Genomic DNA, 21,646 nt, shown 5'->3' on the forward strand with positions numbered 1-21,646 from the left:
TGTCTTTGCTCTTTTTGCTGCAGAATCACTTCAGATTCCTTAAAAAAACAGACTTCTTATGAACTATAAAAGGGAGAAATATGCAAATACTTTCCAACCTTTCTTTGAGGAAAACCGTCTTCCCCCCGACAAAATTCAATTACTCTGTCACATTTGCTGCTAAACTAGAGGTTCACTGCTTATTTTCATGTCAACGTCTGACAGTATTGTTCCATTATTTTTATCTCTTCCTGTTGCTTCCTGTTTATTATCCCATTTCTTGCTAGATGTGACTGCCGGGCGGTGGGGGATTACTCTTTCCACTCACCTGTGGCTCATCATCCTTTCATCAGTTTATCTGACCGGTTTTACTCTCCACTCTTTGCCAGTTCACAACAGGGCAACAATCTGTCTCGTGCTTGGTGAAGTCTGTCAAATTTGTTGTGATTTAATTCCCTGTCTCTCTCAGGAAATGCCAGTACTTACCTGCCTGTGCTGCTCCACTGTGCAGCTTACCTGGATGCTGGAAGCATCTGATCTATTTGCCACCACACCTGGGGAAGCAAGGAAAAACAGCCGCACCTGCTACCTCCAGTCAGTAACACTGTTTAGATCCATCTAGCGAGACAAATAACTTCTATCTACACAGTATGAAATATCAACATACCTGGTGCTGACGTACAGACTTTCTTTCCAGCGTTCATCTCTCATCCCTGAATTACTCACCTCCAGTCCAATGCTACGGCATCGACAACTTACTCTACCTCAAATCTTTTGTTTATGGTTTTCAATAAATCTGCTTCACTTGCTTTTTTCACTCACTTCCGCAAAAGGGTCCACCTCTTGTTGAAGATCAAACTTTTCATCTCAAAGACTCTAAATTGTTTAGAATGATTTTCAGATTACCATAGCTGAAACGATGTAAATAAGGACTGAAAGCCCAGAACTATTTGCTCTCCTCATCTAAAATTCAACAAAATGAAAGTAGAAGATAACACATCTGTTTTCAAATTTTTTATCTTTAACTTTGCATTTTGTAGCTCATTTTGTGTTTCATCTGTAACAGAAGTTCTGACCCAGTGTGATACCTGAGCTATACTTATTTCCCAAAGCATACTTAACCGAGTTAGAGCTATTCTTTTAAATGCCCTTGCTGCCCCTGGAACATATCATTATGTGCCACTGGATAACATTGGAGGGCTTTTCTTAGATCCACGGAAGTGTCGTTGGCAACGTCTGTCACTTTACAAGTGTTTTTATTCAGTGCTCTTCAGAATTTCTGCTGGAATTTCAATAAACCAAACGAGGTCATCAGCAGGACCTTCTGCGTAATCAGTGCTCTGAAATAACCTCTCACTATGAAAATACGTTCTCATACGACTGGAATGACACAATCAAACATCAGGGGTCACTGTTGTGCTTCAATGGCACTTTTAATAAAACAGACATTTCATCCTCACAACAGCAATGTCTGGACAGAGAGGGCGAGGGGGGGCTGGGTGAGGGTTCCCTCTGCTGATAGGCTGGTTGCTCCTGATAAGTGTGAGGGAATAGGATAAAGAAAATTGAACTGTGCTGTGGAGCACAGTGTGGGGAACATGAATGGGTGTGTGTGTGTGTGTGTGTGTGTGTTCACTGACTCATCTTGGCTGGCATTTATTTTTCTCCACTTGTCTACTAAACAATGATAGTTTAGCAAAGAGAACCCCAACCAAAACCATACACACTCCCCTCCCCCTCACATATTTACAGGAAAAATTAATACATTCAGTTAATTCACTAAGTAACAAAGCTAATTAATCTGTGTTTTAGCAGAAATCACATAGTTTCACATCCATTTTTCAAACAGACTCGTCGTCTTTCTGTTCCTTCCCTATAATCTTGACCCAGATAGTCCATTATTCAGTTTTCTATCGATAAATGACTCACACAGCCCCCCCAAGCAACCCATTTTGAAAGACTGTTAAATCCCACTTTCCTGTATTTATAACTATTTACAGAAGCAGCAGTCTAACCATCACAAAACCCACCCACCCACCCACCTGTCTCGTTTGCCCCTTTCTATGCCATCAAATACCCCCATCCCACCCGATAAAGAAAAAAAACATCTTGCCTCCCCATTCCATACACTGCCCACATCTTACCCTGTTCTAAAAGAGCATGCCAAGTTTAACAATGAACACAGAAAATGTTTCTATACAGAAAAACACCCTTAAAAATGTTTTTTTTTTTTTTTTTTTAATTCTTCCTCCCACAATGGTTGACATGGACTTAAGACAAGATTTTAGTGGAAACAAATAATCATCATCTCGCTCCATTTTTTAAGTGCTGACAGGGACCAGTTTAGTCATAAGAAAATCCTGCTGGAAGGGGGTTGAAAGGACCATCTTATGAACAGTTTGAGGGCAGTTTTCCAGGGTCTCTGAGGCAACCATGGGGCAGTTTGGAATGCAAGGTTGCAGTGGTTTAGAGGGGAGAGAAGAGGAGAGTTTAGGGGAAATGGGACATTTTTCCTTTTTTAAAATTTTTGTTCTGTTTTTATCTTTCTTTTTTAATTTTTATTTTTAAACTTTGGAGTTAGAGGTGTCGGGGACTAGGGTGGCCATTGTGGTAGAGCTTCTGCTTGATGTGGACCATGTTGCCGCTGGAGTCTTCCAGCTGTCTGAGCTGGGCTCGACGACGGAGGTCTCGAAGGTTGCAGAACTGTGGCAGCCATGACCAGGATGGAGTATCTGAAGGAAGAAGACGACAAACAACAGAGGTTTGAGAAGATCGATTTAATAGTTACATTTTGTGATTTGGAATCACAGGGTAACTATATTATTGTGTCAGAAAATGATTATAGGACATGCACCACTGATGTTTAATGTAAACTGGAGTGTTAAAGGCAATAAACACATAATTTGAGTAATTGTCACAACAAATTAGGGCATCAAAATGAAAGAACTGCTTTAATATTCATGCAATTAAATTTCTAAAGTACAGTTTTGAGATACTTGAATATTTAAACTAAAATATACTTTTTATTTCCAATGCACTACATTTCAGAGAGAAATAATAGTACTTTCTACTCCATTACATTTATTTGGTAGCTTTAGTTATGAATTAGGATATTTAGATGGGCAAATTCTGGGAAGTTAATAATGTCCACGTATTCACATATACAATTGATGTATTAAAATACGGTACTAGAACAGTACAGAAATGATATAGAATGAAGTATTATATAGACTGAGTTTGTATTATTATTATTATTATTGTTGTTGTTGTTGTTGTTACTACTGCATAACTCCATCATTGTAACTAATACCTGTAAACTTATAAATTATATAAACATGATAACATATATTGATATTGGAATCACTTTTAATATTACCTTAATTTTACCATTATTATTATTATTGTATTTATTATTGTATAATTCCATGACAGACTTGTATTCTATATGGAGATATAGATTGTATATACTGCATATTGTTATTACTACTATTATTTTAATATATGATTATGTAATGCCTAGTAGTTAATGATGATTGTGATTATTTTATAATGACTAAAAATTGTTGTGAGTTACCAGGGTGGGATAATATAACTTCATGCTTTGGTTTTCTTTTTATTTCTATTTTTGTTTTTATGTTTTATGTATTTTTAATCAATCAAGGACAATAACTTGATAGTTAGATATCTATTTTTTTTTCCTTTACTGCCAGGGAACCAATAAGATATGTATTATAGAAAAGACATATAAACATTTATTAGTTCATTAGGCAGACCTTCTTTCATTCAAATCATAAAACCTTCATTTTAACATTTTACAACAAAGATCACTTATGTAAAATGAAAAATAAGAAAACAACATGTAAGGTTGTATTTTCCTGTTAAATCATGGCCAACGTAATGAGATTCCAGAGCCTAAATAGCCAAACACTTTATTTTTTTGTAACCAAAGGCTTACAGGCCTATTTGAAGTCAACAAGCTGAAATCAGTCTATACCAAAATCCCTATATAAATATACTCCAATATAACTTAAAGATAAATGCTTATAAAAACAATATATTGCTAAATGGTGAAACCAGTGTGTTCCCTAAGTTTTCAACTTTTCATGTTTTACAAAAATCTGAGAGACATGTGGTCAAATGTGAACTGTGTGGTAATGGCTCCTGCATTATTAAATAGTTTCATTTGAATAAATCCAATAATATTTCTTTCTTTACCATTAATCATCTCACAACCTTTCAGTTTTGTTCTGTCTATGAACAATTCAAACTTCCTCCTCTCCAGCCATGCTTGTTTCTCTATAAAGACTCTCATTATATTTCAAAATACAAAACGTCAAGGCAAATTCATTTGTATAGCAAATTTTTCTGTGTCAGGTACAAACTCGATGTGGATGAAAATAGATATAAGCAACAAGAATGACAATCCATGAAAAATGTTATTTCACTACCACAAGAGTTACTTTTAAGTAGAACTTTTCATTTGCCTATGATGGATTTCTTTGTCTTTTTTTTTATTTTTTACTGAAATAAAGGATTTGAATGCTTTGTCACTTTTCTAACTTGTAATTGACCCTTAGGAAACACACTTTTGGCTGAAATCAAAGTTTAGATACTGCATTTGCTTCAGAATGAAGAATATTTTTAGTTTGATTGATTATTGAGATTTTTACTTTTTACTTTAGATTTTCTAAAGGTTTTGGTGGTAAAAATAACTAAAAGCTAAAATCTAAAAGCTTTCGATTTGCACAGTTCCACCTGTCCCTTTTTCTTTTTTTGAATACATTATTCATGTCTTATTTCTATATAACTTATAGAAGAATTTGGCATCTTCAGCAAGAAGCTTCTCTAATCTACATCCACATCCCAGATCAGCACAGCATTAACAGGCTGTGATGCTACAGCCCTGAAAATGTTTGACTTCAGATATACAGATACAGATTCAGAGGAACGTCATGGAAAGAAATCAAAGGAGATACTTTGCAGCAAAGGTCTCCAGCTAGTATCAGCCTGAGGAAGCAGATCACACGGGCTGTATGCCTCGAACAACAATGTCATTGTCACACCAAGCCTGGACATTTTAAGCACACAATAACAAGATTATGCCAATATTTCAGTGCAACTAAAATGATGCTGATTACACTTCTGTGGAATTTTTATCCCCACATGTTACAGACATGATAGTGACGTTCTCTGTGCTTGCCTACTTAAATCTGTATCAAAAATATCCTTGAAAAAAAGCTTATTTTGGCTGTAAAAGCAACATTTCCCCTCTTGTGCTGTGCAGATAGGAGAAAAGAAATATGAAATACAGGCTTACAAAGACCAAAGCCAAGTAGCTAGATGACACAGTTGTGGGACAGAAACACACAATACAGTAAAATCCTTCTTAGTCTGGTTATTTGTCTCAAAATCCAGTTAGAGGCAGAGAAGACTTAACATCCAGCAACACAGAGGACTGATTTCATGAACTGTATACTGTCTTTTCAAAGTGAATGAGTCTAAATGAGATATTTCCTAAATGTGTCCTGCAATATGCATCAATTTAGAGCCTGTTATGTACTGGCTCTCAGTACAAATGTGGATGTTAATTGTAGATTTGCTCTTCTATTGTTACTTTGCTGTTTTTCTGCTTATGTCAATTGTATAGAATATGATCCAGTTTATACTCCATATTCCTCTTTTGTAAATAAGTGTTACAAAAATACAGGAAATACATATATTATATGTATCCATGCAGGCCAACATGTCCTCTAATTAACGGTGAAAAATATGAACTCTTGTGGTCAAAAGAGCAATAACGTGGATTGTGAAAGCATCGTAAAAAGAATGTATTTTAGCCCCAACCATTTCATTTTTATAACCATAACAAAGAAATGTTATTGTCCAAAACACAACAAGGACATGACAACAGTGTTTAAGTGATGTTTTATGTTATTTATGGAACACAACTCCACACAAACCCCAGTATCCTATGTTGGCCCTGAAACATGCCCAAAATGCTTGAATGCCCCTTTCTTCCGCCTTTGTGACTCCGTTAATGCTACACCTGAAAATTAAATCAGTGCTGATGTGGAAACATCTATATGAGGTGTATTTTCTTCATGCCACTTATAAGGAAACTATTTTACTGTATGAAATTATGGGTTGTATTGAATAGTATGAACAAACATCTGATGTGACCATTTTAGTTGGTGGACTTGTTGATAACAGGAAATATTGTACCTAAACTGCCTTACACACCTCCTTGTAGCCCAAACTTTCTTTATCAAGTCCCCCTCCACTAAAACTCAGGTTAACATTTTTAACATGTCTATAAGATGCTTTATGCGTGCTACAAGACAGCACCTATACACCACCTCAAAGAGCAGCATCTATCAGTGTAATGGCTGAGGAGTCTCAGAAGGTTTCTACTATGTTCAATACAAAAAATGTAAGAAATCAGTTTTGACTACTTGTGGGTTGCAGCCGTACAGCTGCGTTTAGTCAATGACGATAAAATGATGAGATAAGAAGTCTGTACAAGCTGCAAGGACTGGGTCTGGTAGCTGCTTGGCTCAGCTGGGTGATGGCGCTCAAGAACTTAAGGATGCATTAAACCATTTAACTGCCTACTCTGCTGTTTGGTAGAACAAATTTTCAGTGATTATATTAAATCTTAAAAATTTTGTGGAAGTAAACCTTTTCGAGTCATCTCGATCACTTTGTTTGTGTATATAATGTCAAAAGTAAGTGCTTCGTTTTCCCATTACTGTTTCAAGTTATGAATATTTCACTATTGTTATTATATTATTCACCTTTATCTCAGTGATTTGTTAAAAAAGTAATCATTATATTATTTTTGTCCAAATGAAAAAAAAGCAAAGAAATATTTTCTCTTGCTTTTTTCTTAGTGCAAACATTAACAAGAAAAAGAAAAAAGGGGAAAAAAACAAACACAAAAAAACTAACATTCAAACAAAAACTACAAAATGTGCAATTTTATAGAGCACAGATGGGGATAATAACTACATCACCACCCAAGGGGGCCCCCAGAGAGAACAAGGGGTCTGCAAGGTTTTGACTATACAGAGCCTGTGTGATTGTTAAAATTAAGACCATGTCCACACAGAGACATTTACAGAGTTTTGGGATCCTCAAACAATAACTTTTGAAATCAGGCCCTAAAGCAAATAAATGAGGGTCATCTGCAATACAACAATATTTTCAAACATATACCCTTAGTAAAGAATAATTTTTAAAAAGCCATTTTAGAGGCCATACGGTGTGCATCCAATCAGTTTTCATTCCATCCTGTGTGGTTTAGTGAGGTCAGGTAGCTAGTGGACCTGTGGTAGTGGAGCTCAAGTCTGTCCTGGTCATCTGGATTTTTTTCTCCACCATTTCATTTATGAAACATGTCTAAAAAATGTCCCAAAGCAGATGATTTTTTTATTATTATTATTTTAAGTAGGGCTGTATGTTGATAGTTACCTTAACTTTGATTTAATCGGAGGACAGAAAAGGACTACAGAATGCATAATTTGTGGTGAGGAGTTAGCTGATAAGGCATAAAGCCAAGCATGGTTTTAGCATGGGGTGGGTGTGAGGGTACAAGGTTTTTTGGTAGTTATATTAAGGCGGTCCTAAAAGAAAATAGGTTGGGAACCACTGATCTACATCACTATGTAAGCCAAACTCAAAATGACTGCTTGCTGGCTCATTTGCAAGTATCAAATAAAATAAAAAGCTGCCTGCACACAACCAGTTTTGGCCAATCATAGCAGACCTTCAACAGTTCAGTTTGATAAAATGTGAAACATGTGCTTTTGCATATCACTGAAATATAATTATAAAGCTCAGATAGATCAAATGAGTTGGATTTAAAAAAAAAAGAACAAAAACATACAAACAAAAAAGACAATAATATCCAACTAGGGTTTTTTTTTAGTTCATGGTGAGCTACATTAAAGTGAGTTATGAGCCCCATGCAGTCCACAGAGAAGAAAGGCTGATGCTTCATATGTCTTGTCACTGCTGGCTTTATCACAGCTGTAACTTCTAATTCTGGTAAGTACGGGTTGTTTTACAGTGAGGGAAGAGTGACTGAAGAGAGATAAAATACTGGAACATTGAAATATTGGATGAGGATGATAAATGGCATCAAGTGCACTGGCAATGGCCTCTCATTTGTGTTTGGGAAGCTGCTCGTGACTGTGTGCATTATTTACCAACAGTCAAAATGAAGAGAATTTAAGACCATTTAGCCACCACAATGCTGGGTTTTACTATAGAAAGTCAAAACCCATGACTTTGAGGTGCATAATGTGAAGAGGGGAATGGCAGAGCATAGATTCTGGTTTGTCAGGTTATAAACTGGAACCAGTGAAGCGGAGTGAGGTCCTCAGAGACAAAGAGGGGGAAAGAAGGGGAGAGCCCATGACACCAAACCCAGAAGCAAATGGCCGTGCTAGAGGATGAGCAAGAAGAGAGAGAGTGTGGTGGCGGTGGTAAGAGTGGGGGTGAGGTGTTGGATGGAGGTGAGGAGGAAGAGAGGAAAAAAAAGAAAGAGACAGAGTGAGTTATTTATAGCTGTGAATGGGTATGCTGTCCACAAGGACTGTTCTGAAGGGTATCCAAAGGAAAAGGGGCAATGAAGACAGGTTTCTCTCATTTAAATAAAAGGATTGAGATGGAGATAGAGTCAGGAGGAATAATAATGCAAGCTAAAGTGGAAGGCAAAGATGCAATTGTTATGCTATTTTAGAGCAGAAGGAAGCCAGAGGGTGTTACTGCTGAATGCAGAGTCATCATTTTCTCAATTTTTGAGATAGTTCTTGTGTTTTCTTTCCCCCGGTATCTTAGCAGAAGAGACTCTGGTATCAGATATTAACAGAAATTGGTGATAAGAGAAAAAAAAATCTTGCTGCAGCAGGAAGCATTGTAAAGGAAATGGCCAGGAGTAGATTTAATAAATGAGGAGGGAGGGGGAGAAGGAGGAGCGAGAGATGGAATTAGGAGAAGAAAAAAAGCAGTAGGAATCAATGTGCATCTCAATGCACTACGTGTATTCGTGTGTGTGTGCGCGTGTGTTTTTCACTTGCCATTCCAGCTGCTCTCTTGTTCTATTTATAGCTTTAGAGGAGAGAGGGTGTGTGTATATGTGTGTAAGTGGGGGTAGAGATGTGACAGCATCTCCATCCTACTCCCACACACACTCTTCTATGCTCTGTCAACCTCACCTTCACTCTTCATCTCAGGGAAGCTAAACGAGTCTGACCCAGCACTGACGTCACAGCGACACTCACGAACACCTAAGCACACACACAGAAATGAGGGGCATTCCCTCTGAGTGCAAAAAAAAAAAAAAAGAAAGAAAAAATAGAAAGAAATCTATATCCTGAATCTATAAATGTTGCTATGAATATGGATGTTCCCGCCTCTGTGGGTGTTTTCCATGTTTATGAAAACGTATGAAAACACCGTTATCCCTTTTCTGCAAAATCTTCCACACTATCAAACATCAAACCCTAAATGAATAAACCTCCTTTTTATCAGAGCAGATTGTAAAATCCAAATACTGCATGATATATTTGATCTAATATTTAATTAATAGTGCACTTTAAAATGCCTTCTATGTAATAACAATAACTGTCATTCTTTGGCTTGATACGTTCCCCTATACTGCCTGAGGATATTTTCCATGCCGTACCCAGTATCCAGGTCACATATCACCTACTTTATACTTCAAACTGAAGATCCAGGCCACCTCCACATTGCAAGGATGCTCCGATACTGAGTGGTAAAGTAGAAATCCAGTTTATTTAACAACTTTGCTCCAATATTCAGATTTTTTAAATTAAACTGACGTGTGTGATTGGCATACTAAAGGTTCATTACTGTTTTCCTACTTGATTTTGATCATGGCAGAAAGGGAAAAACCTGAGAAACCACAGTGACCATGCAGAAATTAAAACACTACGACCCAGGATGCTAATACTCGGCTCATCAGCGGGCATCTTGCTGTCAGGTAGTGAAGGATTTCACATGTGTGTCTAATAGCTGCTCAGCTTTTTATTTCCTTGCTTGTGTCTTCACAACAATCACATATGCTGAATGGTGTTGGTGAACAATACACCACATGTTCTGCCTCATTAAATCTACCCCATTCTTTCTTTTTTTTCTAACACAACATGCATCCATCTGCTAGAAGACAGGAAGAGAAATTAAACATATTTCAGAGACATGAGACGGGAAATGAAGAAGCAACTATTACAATCAATTGGGTTTAAACACAATTTTTAGGAATGTAGCATTAAATACAGGACATCAGATAGTGAGAATGAAATATTTTACTCTCTGTAATTCAGGTCTACTTTGAAACATTGTTCATTGAGAGTGTAGTCATATAAATATTTATCATCACGCCATAAGCATGTTCATTTAAAATAAATATAAGAGCTTGGAAAGATTTTTTGCGCTAGTCGACAAATTTTCAGCCCCTTCAGTAGTTATTTTACAATATTTCTCATCTGCAGTAGGAACAGTACAATGTGAAAATCATTCAAACATCCAGATTGAGCTAATGCATAAATGTTTACACTGGCTTTATTTACTAATTTATTTATTCATCCATTTATTCATACCATGACAATGCTAACCACTAAAAGAGTTCAATCAGTGGACTTTTCTCAGACAAACTATCTTCTTAGTTTTATTTGCTATTAGACCTACAGACATTGTTTACGTTGTTGGCACCCTTGAATTGAATGGGCAGATATTTAAATATCTTTAAATATGAGAGAAGCTGCATTTATAAAGGTTATCATTTTGTAAAATAAAAACAAAACACATTTACACAAAAACACAATATGCACTCCAGACACAATCGTCCTCTTTACTCTTCCCTGATATTTCCTGAAGTATTTCAGAGTCCCTTTCACTTGTCTGCTAATGTTTGTTGGCACTCGTCCACAGCTATGTAGTGAAGATCCCTCGCATTTGCAGGAATTCTCCTTTAAGGTTTTCAAAATATACTATGCCGATCTACACACCTTATTGCAATAGTGCCAGTCTTAAACAATATTTTGATCTCATGAGCTTTCCCAGGGAGTTGAAATATTTGGAGGGTCTCTGCAAGGTCAAAACAGACTAAACAAAGTCCAAGGATATTTCTTTTCTTTTTTTTTTACCCTCATAAAAAGGCCTAAGTGAGAAGGCATAATTTAAAGAGATCTATAGTTTCAGGTTGAGTTTCCAGCACCGAATGTTTCAGATTGCTTGAGTTGTTCCAACATGTTATTTCTGCTTTTCTGTCTGACATCTCACATCCAACCTCCACTAAAATCAGTTTAATCTAGAGTGGGCGTCCAGAGTCATTGGGTCTGACTGTAAATGGAAAATTTATACAAAAATTTGACCATTCGAAGAGCTCACAGTAAAAAGAAATGACTGAAAAAAATAAGAAAAATGAGGAAAGATAGCTTAGATGTAAAACTGGGAAATAAAATAATAATTTACCCAGTGTGTAACAGTGGTTACATTCCTGCAACAGTGCAAGTGGAAACATCAGCACTTCATCTCAACCGTGCACAAGAAATGTGCCATGTTTTACAATTTGTTTTCTTGAACATATGTGCACCTAGATGCTCACAAACTGATGCATTGCTTTTCCAAGGATCTTTACTTTGATTTTCTCTGTAAATAGAAAATAATGTAAATAGTTTCATAGTGGTATAGATAAAGGCTGAAATGACAACACCAGATGGTGTCATATCAGTGAAAAGCTCTAGAGATTATTTCCCCACAATCTTCACTAACTTTTGCTCTTGTGCTTTATCTCAAAACAACACCCTGAATGTTGCTCAAGAGTTTTATGACTGTCAGACATCTTGAAAACATCACAAGCTGTTAATGAACAGGGATTTTAGGATCTAGACTATTGCTCTGCAGCTTAGTAATAGTATTCAGGATACTCTCTGACAGCTGTCTAGTGTTCATTTGGTAAAATAAACAGAAAACATTCATTTGTGAGTGAAACCACCATTTATTCGTTTATTTGAAAATTAAGCACAGGTGAGTCTTGTTTGTTTCTAATGGTGTTAATTAGAGGTATAACAATAATTGTGTCCACTGTACAGTCACCTGTATGCCTGCAGATTTTTATTCAGCAACTTTAAAATAATCTGATTATGCAAATTTGGTTTTACTTACAGGTAATTTTCAAGATATCTTGTCTAATTCAGGGTTGCTAAACATTTCTACTGGCTTATGTATTTCTGGTTTGTGCAGGTGAGGAATGGTCTCCACTAGCAACAGGAACACGTTACATGTGCTAATAGCTGTGTAAATAACACAGACTTATTTCAGATGCCTCATCTTGGCTGAACTCATGTGGAAAAGGTACTGGCACTTGATGGATTAACCAATTGATGGATATTGATTCAACATCATACCAGCCACCTTGTATGTTGCCTTCCCTCCACTTTAAAAAGGATTCCTGACCTTGTTAGTGGCTGATAAGCTTCCTGACCAAATGGAGGGCAGCCTTTCTTTTTATTTTGTGGCGTCTGGTGAGCTGGTGTAAATCAGCAGCGCTCCACCTCCAACCTGAGGAGAGGTCTGTACAGGAAGAACAACTGGGACCTGGTGTATTAGCAAGCAAAGCAGGAATATCTCTGCTCGCCAATTAGAATACTGAAAATGATAGATTTTGATTTCAGATTTTTGGTATTGATGCTTAACACACTTATTTAGAACAGAATGATTGTCTTTTTAAGTAAATTAAATTCAAATGGGTTTTAACTATTTTGTATCTTGAAAATAAAGAGGGCTCATTGATGTAAACCTAGACATTTTTAAACATGCCAGCTTAGAAATGTATCATAACAGAACTGTTTTAACTTTACGTTTGTTTTCATGTTAGTGCTGTCAAAATTATTGATATTAACATAAATGTGACATTACTGGTACATGACAGCTACCAGGCTTGTTCATGTAAGCTTTTGTACAACTGCTATTCATCCCTGAGTAAGATGATGGTGATTTGACAACCCATATAAGACTCAAATGTCCCATTTTTTATGGACTTAAAGTAGCACAGGACCATGGAAAAGAGCTAGTATGGCTCCTTCCAACACATGAAACTATTCCAATAAAGCTTTACTTTCATAAAACACAATATGACTTTTTCTTGATTTCTAATATATCATTTACAGGGTTTTGTTTTTGTTTGTAGTTTTAGTTTGATTTTTTTTTTCTTTTTTTCTTTTTTTAGCCACTTGATGCCTAGTGTTGCAAATTTGTGACAAACCACTTCTGGTATTTTTTATTTATTTATTTATTTTATCTTATTTATTTTATTTATTTATTTTTATTTTATTTTTAAACAATTTATCCATTTCGTAAAATTACATTTTATTTATATATTTATTTTTATATTGTTTATTCATCATTTAATGTTATTAGTTTAATGTTATTCATTCATTTAATATTTAATTGTAGTTTATTTTATTCCAGTCTTTTTCTTTTAGTTTTTTTGTCCTTTTTTCCCCTCTTCCTTTTTTTACATTACATTTCTTCATTTTGTTTTTTATATATTTGTAAATACTATAAAACCACCAGTAAACCACTTCTTCAAAATATAAATAAATTTTTTTTATGCCAATTGACGTTATGCTATTGTCATGACATGAAGATGAGCAGTGGCAGAAATGCAGATGAATACAATGACTTATCTTCCTTTCTCTGTTCCCTATATTGATATATCTTAAATTTCTTTCCATTAGCTCGCTGAAGTCCTGCTTTTCGATACGTGTTCCAAGATGATAACATCCACTTTCCGTGTCTTGTCAGTGTTTGTTTGGCTGAAAACGTTTATCAGAAGGAAGAAGGAGGACACTAAACCACAGGCCTGTGTGACACTGCTTTCATGTAACATAATAGAAGAGATTCATCCCGCATGGTGTTCAAGAGTGATTGTACTTTTCACTTCCTCCCACTCACTGTACTTTACCTTTCTCTAGCATTCTCACCCACGAAGTTCACAAATGTATGTATTACTTGCTTTCTGGTAAGACATAGGTGATGTCTTTTCAATATGGCAACCAGATGTTCTGCAGAGTGATAATGTGTATTAAAACACTTGTTTTTATTTTGTAGTTGTTTTGTTTGTTTAGTTTTTCTTGTTTTTTTTAAGTAAATTAAATTGTGCAGCTATTTTCTGATCAAATGCTGAGACTGCCACGAACAAGCAGAGACTCATCAAAGATGAGACACCAAAGGTACTAATATGAATTCTTTCTGTTTGGCCATTGACTGAGTTATTTAATCATTGAGAAATCCCCTTTAAAGCTTTTTATTTTATGCGAAGTTTTATATAAATATATATATATATATATTTTTATTACTGTATGATTTCCCCCTTTTTTTAACACAGACAAGTCCAATTAAACAGATTATTCCTGAATAATGTCACATCTCTTCAGCTAACACTATAACTGTTGGCTTGATTGCTGTGATGCTTCTGCAGTCATTGTAGGATAAAAATCAGCACACTAATACAGTGGCTTAAAAAACTGGACTAATAATACTCTCCCAAAGCAGTGATAACATTACTTAAATCCCAGCCTCTCTTCACAGCCAACATGTCGATCTTAGAACTGATTTTAAAATCTTAAGGAAGCTTATTCGCATCGTTGGTTAACCCCATGTGAGCCTGATTACTGCAAGAGATTCTTTCTCAGAGCAATCTGAGTCGTTCCCAAGGCTTTCTCATCACCATGGGAGACAGTGTCGGCACCTCTTCTGTTAAAGTCATGCATCATAGCTTTCCCAAGTTCACATCCTTTTTAAGATTCATCATCATAACTGCCTTTATCTTCAGAATTATCCTTTTTTATTTATTATTATATTCACAATACACCCCCAGACATGAAATAACCACTTTGCTCCTTTGCACCCTGGAAGATGGTTTGTTATTCTTCCCAGTTAAGTTTAATTTTAATTAAAGGTTGCATATCTCAATTATTTCCTTCCGTTTCTCTTGCTTTTCTGTTTGGCTGTAGCATCATCATCTCGAAAGAGATTACTAGAGACTTAAATTCTCCTACACATGAAGCAGAGGTATTCCATTTGACCAAGCTTAAAATACTAAATGTTTGATATTTAATTAAAACTAAAGCAGAAATTTGATTCTAACAAAACCTGCTGAGGAGGTTTATTTTAGTTGGCATCAGCTGTCACAAGGGCATAAGCTTTTCTGTTCTGTTCAATGCTAACTCAACATTTTGGCTCATGGGCTTCTACTAAATGACCTACCAAGGCACAGCAATATAGTTCAGCGATTATACTAATGTATGCCATTTAATCTAATGTAAAAATGGTGCATGGAAGTTCATTTCTGTGGGGAATTCAGTGTTAGTCAGCAATTTAAGACAGGGGAGAAAAATGAATCATCATATTTCCTACTCTTAAATAAGTGCTAACGTCTGATCAGTTTTTCAAGTTTATGTTGAATAAGTGTGATTTTTTTTCTATTGGCCAGCTTTTTTTCTGAAAGCAAACGATGGAAATAATTTTAGGTATTTACATATCCTTGAGCCATTTACATTTGGCTTTGCCTTAACTGGTGCTTCTGATATGCCTGTGTCTGAATCATCACATAGCTGGAAGACTTCCAAGAGGTCACAGTAAACTGAGAAAAAAATGGTGAGAAGAGCCAAAAATGGGCCAAGCAATGGGAGGAGGAGGGGCGGGGTCATTTTCCAGAGCTCCACCAACTGCTGTGTTAACTTGGCAAGCACTAAAAGATGCAGACACGCGGTGGACGACTGTACATACATTCTTTTGCATCCAAGTATTTTGTGAAAATCATAATTCAGTAGCTTTGCTTTAAAAAGAAGTACTTCACCCTTTTATAGACTATTTGGCTTTCTGTCATTTAGAAGTGAAGTCACACCTTACAGTGTTTTAAAGATTGTGGTTAAGTTCATGTGCATCTGTAGCAGTTAAAAGCCAAGCAGCTTACCGTAGTACCGGCTTGCCCTCCAGGCCCTGACAGCACAGTGTAGGACTCCGTCCAGCCACAACAGCAGCCAGCTGATGCAGAAGCCCAACAGCAGGCCCAGCATCAAGTCCATCTCTTGCTTAGTCACACTGTCACTCACAAAGTAGTTCTCTGAGGAGTCCACCAAGGAATGGTCCCCGTCATATGGGATTACGTAGTGGACATGATGCCTAGAGTGAGGACAGACAAGGGAAGATGATGGAAGTAGCAGACATACTGTGTGTACTGTATGTATTTTTTACATACCCCTTCTAACTCAGAAGATTCTCAGGAGAATTCTAAATTTTAATAAGATTGCACTAATCCGCACTTTGCAGGAAACCCCTGAAGCCTTCTTAAGGACCCTTGGGTGTCCACAGGCTGCACTTTAGGCAGAAAATTTTATGGTTGACTTGTAATTTTAGATTTGCAGAAGCATCTGATGGCATGAAAAGAGAACGACCACTACATTTTTCTTTTGTTTTGTTAACTTTTTCAGCTAGTATTCAATTACTCTCATAGCCTGTCTTGCAAATTAAAAGTTTTCAGGATAAAAAAAATCACCTCAGTGTAACCACTGAACAAGTTGTCTATATGTTTTATGCCATTTTGAACTTTTGAACTTGAAATTGGATCTTTAATCCAATTAGATTTCTAGAAATGTCAATTTTTTCCCTCCAACAAATTTGAAGTGATGATTACTGTGAAATGTGTGTTCATATCTTATATATTTCACAGATGAGGGAATATGTCACTCCGTTGTATTACACCTACTAAACTTCCTCCATGATGACCCACAATGTTGCAGCATTTGCTGGTCAGCGATCATCCAGAATATGCACACATTCATTCATCATGCTCCACTACTGTAAAATGAACACTTTAACTTGATATCAAAGCCTTATTTGTTTATTTATTTATTTACATTACTAGCTCTCTGGGGTAGGGATGAGGGCTTTTTGTCAACCAAATAACACAGTTGCCTGGCAAACATGTAAAGCAGGGGTGCCCAAGTTCGGTCCTCGAGATCTACCATCCTGCAACTTTTAGATGCAACCCTTCTCCAACACGCTTGAATCAGAGGTCATCTGCATGTCATTCAGCTCTGCAGAGGCCTGGCAACGAGCCAGTCATTTGATTCAGGTGTGTTGGAGAAGGGTTGGATCTAAAAGTTGCAGGATGGTAGATCTCGAGGACTGGATTTGGGCACCCCTGATGTAAAGGAACACAGCAGAAGCCGAGAGGTCTGACTGCTGGGAGTACAGGTGCGCTCACCCTTCGGGATATTACGCTGATAACAGGTTTGGACTGAAGGAGGGATTATGAAAGTATTTTGTTGCAGCAATGTTGAATAAAATCTCTTTGAGTTTGAAGAATTTGGAGGAAGAGGTCTGAATCGTTAAGATTAAAGCAGCAGACACAAAGGTGTCCCAATTTTTCTCAGCTCTAGGAACATAATCTCTATTCTTTTTGTTTTTTTCATACGTTTGTGTATCGTGCATGTTTACAGGCTGTTTTAACTTTAAAATAAACAAGATAGTTTCCCCTTTTAAGTATTGTTAAACTGATTATTAACAAAAATGTATTTTTCTGTCAATAAAACACATAAAACCTCTTGCAAAACTTTGTGGTTAATATCCAATCTCTGACCTTTTTGTGGCTATCACTAGAAGTGACTTGGAAGTTGATTTTTCCGCCGTTTGTTTGGCACCTAGAAATTATTTCTACCTCCAGAATATCTACATCAATAAAAGAAAACCTGAACATGCAGCATGATTGATAGATCTTTAGGAGATGCTGTGCAGCAACACTAGAGTAGTTCAGAAGAAAAAAAAATCTCATAGATGATTATCTTAGTTAAGAAATATAGCCCCATGATGGGATCAAACCTCCATTGTTGGACCTTCCTGACCTGGGTGAAGCAGCCACTCGGGTCCATTAATGCTAAAACATTGTTTCAAAGAGCAAGGCTAAACTTTCTGTGACACAAAAAATGCTTTTGCTCAAACGCCTGGATGTAAAATAACAGATTATTTGATGCTGTATATGCATTTAAACTTTCTTAAGTAAGCCGCACACTTGTGCACACTGATTTCTAGTGTAATATTGCAATTATTCAGCAAGAATTTATGGTGGAAAACCTTAAGCAACAGCATATAGATCAATTTTCTACTTTAAGGAATTTTCACAGATACTGAGTTAAATATTGAAGGCCAGGCTGTCTGTTAACAATTCAACTGTATCCAGTGCCCTCCAAATCAAAGCTTCGTAAACTGCCAAATAAAAGGACAGTGGCTGTGTCCTCATGCCTGATAAGGTGAACACTGTAGGCGTCCCAACATCTCTGTGCTTCATGGATGGAAGGGCAGGCAAAACCCAAGTTTTCCTCTTTCCATCCACATATCTCATATTTCTGCTGTTTATGTGAATACAGATGACTGACTCTGTTTCCAGGTCAGTGAAAGACACTGTGTGGTTCCAGTAACCTGAGCACTAAGAGGAGGAGCAGAGGTTTGACTGAACATATTGTCCAGTGGCATGGAAATACATTTAATTGGTAGATTAGTATTAAAGAAAGATGAGCCAAATTAAAATAGCTTTCCTCTATATGTTTCCACCAACAGCAAGAGGGGATGAGAATATAAATCTAAAATAATAAGTCATGCATCAAACCCATCTCACTTGATTAGCATTTCATGTCTGTGTGTGTGAGACCTTTCCCGAACTTTGACTAGGATCCTCCCTCTCTAACAAGTATAATCTGATGTGATTGATGATGACCCATATCTGGATTTATAGGCTAAGGGAAAAAGCACAACTAGATTCTTAATGCTGCTAATGAATTTTACCACATCAGCCCTTCGCTGCAGCAGGCACACTATGGTACTGTTTAGTCTTAATGTAAATCTGTTCAGCTTGCACCAACATGAACTGGTTGCCTGCAGGATATGGGTCAGTAAGAATCTAATATCTGAGGACAATATCAGGATAAAGTTTGCACCCATATAAAAAATACTTACTTTAAATATTGCTTCAAAACCGTTGCCATATCCACTATGACACTATAAAGAATTAAGTCCAAAATAAAAACAACAACAACAATAATAATAAAAATAATAATAATAATAATAAACAATACAGAGGCCTCCTTCTTCCTCTACACACCCACAGTCCTGCCTGCTGTATAAACTGAATAATGCTGAAAGAAAATGCATAATAATTCTAATTAAATCCAAATTCATTTATAAATAATGAGTGTCTTGCTGCTGTTTTCCACACTTCAAACACGCTCTCACTGTGAGAGCAAGCAGCAGGTAGGCTGATGAGCAGCCAATACCTTCAGTCCCTTCTTAAGCTATAACCCCTTCACTTCAGCCCTCGTTTGTTAACAATTGGCCCAGCTGGTTTGATATTCTCTCCTACATCGTGTAGGTCTCTGTGAGTCGCACAGCGCACTTGATGCTCAGATTGTTTTTGAACGGCCTGATATCGCCCATAGTTCATTACCTATTTATGGCTCCGACACACACCTTCGTATTTGCAGCAAAGCCTTGCAGCCGGTGCATAGGCTAAAGCACCTAACGATCAAACGCGAGATCGGACCATCAGTCAGAGCGAATAAGAAAAACCTCTATGGAAACATCAGTTGCTATGTGAGAGTGTATACAGGATGATATCAGGTTGGCTTTGCCTAGCTTCATCGCCTGAATTCTTCAAGGCCTCTTTGGCTATTAAGAATTGACGGGGGGGAAAATGCATCACATAAAATGGGAAAAGACACACCACCATGTTTATCTCGGATATTGTAGAAGATGATGGCATTTACCTTCCACAGTTGCAGTGACAGACGCGGTCCTCCCCTCGTAGATGCGGTAAGATGTAGTTGTGAAAGCGATCCAGTAGTGCGTTCATGTCCATTAAACAGGCTATCGCCTGCAAAGAACCATACCAGTAAGCTGGGACATGTCAAGCAAAATGCTTGGCTACTACTATTGACAAAAAAAATTATTTTATTAGGCTATTCTTAGTATAAAAAAGAATAATGAAATTATAAAGGCAGAAAATTGCCTCTACTTATCCTCTCGACTGTAAGAGGGGGACTCTTTTCTGCAAACGGACTTATTTATTTATTCATGACAGCAGGTAATTATAGGTAGGCTAACCCACTTCCACATGTCATTGATAGGCCTGTAGTGTCTCTGAAGCAAGTGATACGTTTATTAGACATTTTTCTGATGACCTATTCAGTGAGGAGATCAGAAATTCATATTGTGGCTGAGGGAGATGAGGATGTCTTACCATTACAACTGAAGCACCAAGAATCATAAAAATCATGGTGGTTGTGATCATATGCATCAAAACTTCCAAACTGACCGCCGTCCTGTAGCCCGGGGTTCTACCCGCGGCAGTGGAGACGCTCCGGCTGGGCTGTGGGCGCTCTCTCCCGGCAGGAGCCGCTCATGGAGCCGCCGCGCCGCTCCTGGCTCACCGTGCCTTCAAACTGCCCGGTCTCCCTCCGTCTCCTCCTACACACGGCAAGCCGCCTTCTCAGCCTTCACTGCGCCCTCTCCATCCAAGTATCCCCCCCACCCCCCACCCCGGCTGGTCGGATGCGGCTGCTGCTCGATCCACAGAGGTAGTCCGATTCTAATTACCAATTCAGAAGTGATCCGGTCTTCCAGCTGCGTTTCTATCTCTATCCGACTTTTTAAAAATCATTACCTAAATTAAACCAATTAATTGCTCATTTGATATCCTCCAGGGATTGCCTTGATATCTTCTCTCCTTTTCCCAAGTTCCTCCAAAAGCCGGTCTGAGCTCAATGCTGGTGAATCCTGTCCTCCATCAGAAAAAAAAAAAAAAAAAAAAAAAAACAACGCTCGATTTCTCTCGCCTGGATGTTTCAGAGAGCTGCACCAACTCCTTTCACGGCCATCGCCCTTGTGTTTCTCAGAATGCTTGATACCATCGACATGAGGTCCAAATAGCACCAGTCAACCAACTAGACCCACACCGCGCCCCGAGTCCGGTTCGTATCCAGCAACGGCAGCTGCACCAACGCTCGGAGCCAGACGCGCATGATTATCCCATCCTGGCTTCCAGCAACTACACGAGCATCCACTCCCACCTCTAGTGCGTGTGCGCGTGTATGCCAGAGAATGTGTGCAGTGGGCGGTATAAGGAGGAAGAACTGCAAGCCCCCTTAATGGCAAAGACCCATGCTATATTTTCATTATTTATAGCCTACCTGCAGCTTCACCAAGCGGACATCAAACATGGCACTCTTGGTGATTATTTAACCTTATTTTCTCCAGCTGCGTCACCCCTTTTAACACAGTGGACACATTTATTTTCTGCCACTCTTCAGTTTCTGCTATATTTCTGTTGTTGTTACACCTCTGCTATTAGAATAAAAAAAATAATAAAAAAAATAAAAACCCATTATGTTCTGTGTTTTGAATACAAATTTTGATTTGTTGATTTACAGATACATTAAAAATGATAATATCCATGAAATAATGATAAGCCTAATGTTGAAACTTAAAAATCTGTAACCACAGTTGTTATTATAATGGTAACAAAGGCTCCTAACTTCACATAGTGATCCCATAATATCATAATAACCGTGAAAAAACTCCATCAGTC

At 37.4% G+C, this 21,646-nt stretch overlaps 1 protein-coding gene across 2 annotated transcripts; it reads right to left on the reverse strand.

Annotated features, from left to right (window-relative positions):
• Nucleotides 1–1,387: 1,387 nt before the first annotated feature.
• On the reverse strand, nucleotides 1,388–21,142 carry tmem240a (transmembrane protein 240a). 2 transcript variants are annotated; one of them, XM_042005111.1, is made up of 4 exons: nucleotides 20,375–21,142; nucleotides 19,827–19,933; nucleotides 15,983–16,191; nucleotides 1,388–2,711 (listed from the first exon to the last, which is right to left on the reverse strand). In XM_042005111.1, the coding sequence occupies exons 2-4, from the start codon at nucleotides 19,916–19,918 to the stop codon at nucleotides 2,557–2,559; spliced, it is 456 nt and encodes a 151-aa protein (XP_041861045.1). In that variant the 5' UTR covers nucleotides 19,919–19,933; nucleotides 20,375–21,142; the 3' UTR covers nucleotides 1,388–2,556. The 2 variants fall into 2 exon arrangements, with proteins under 2 accessions (XP_041861045.1, XP_041861044.1); XM_042005110.1 differs by having other exon boundaries at nucleotides 20,300–21,142.
• Between the last annotated feature and the right edge of the window lie 504 nt (nucleotides 21,143–21,646).

This window comes from Melanotaenia boesemani, chromosome 13 (assembly GCF_017639745.1).
Source record: "Melanotaenia boesemani isolate fMelBoe1 chromosome 13, fMelBoe1.pri, whole genome shotgun sequence".
NCBI lineage: Eukaryota > Metazoa > Chordata > Actinopteri > Atheriniformes > Melanotaeniidae > Melanotaenia > Melanotaenia boesemani.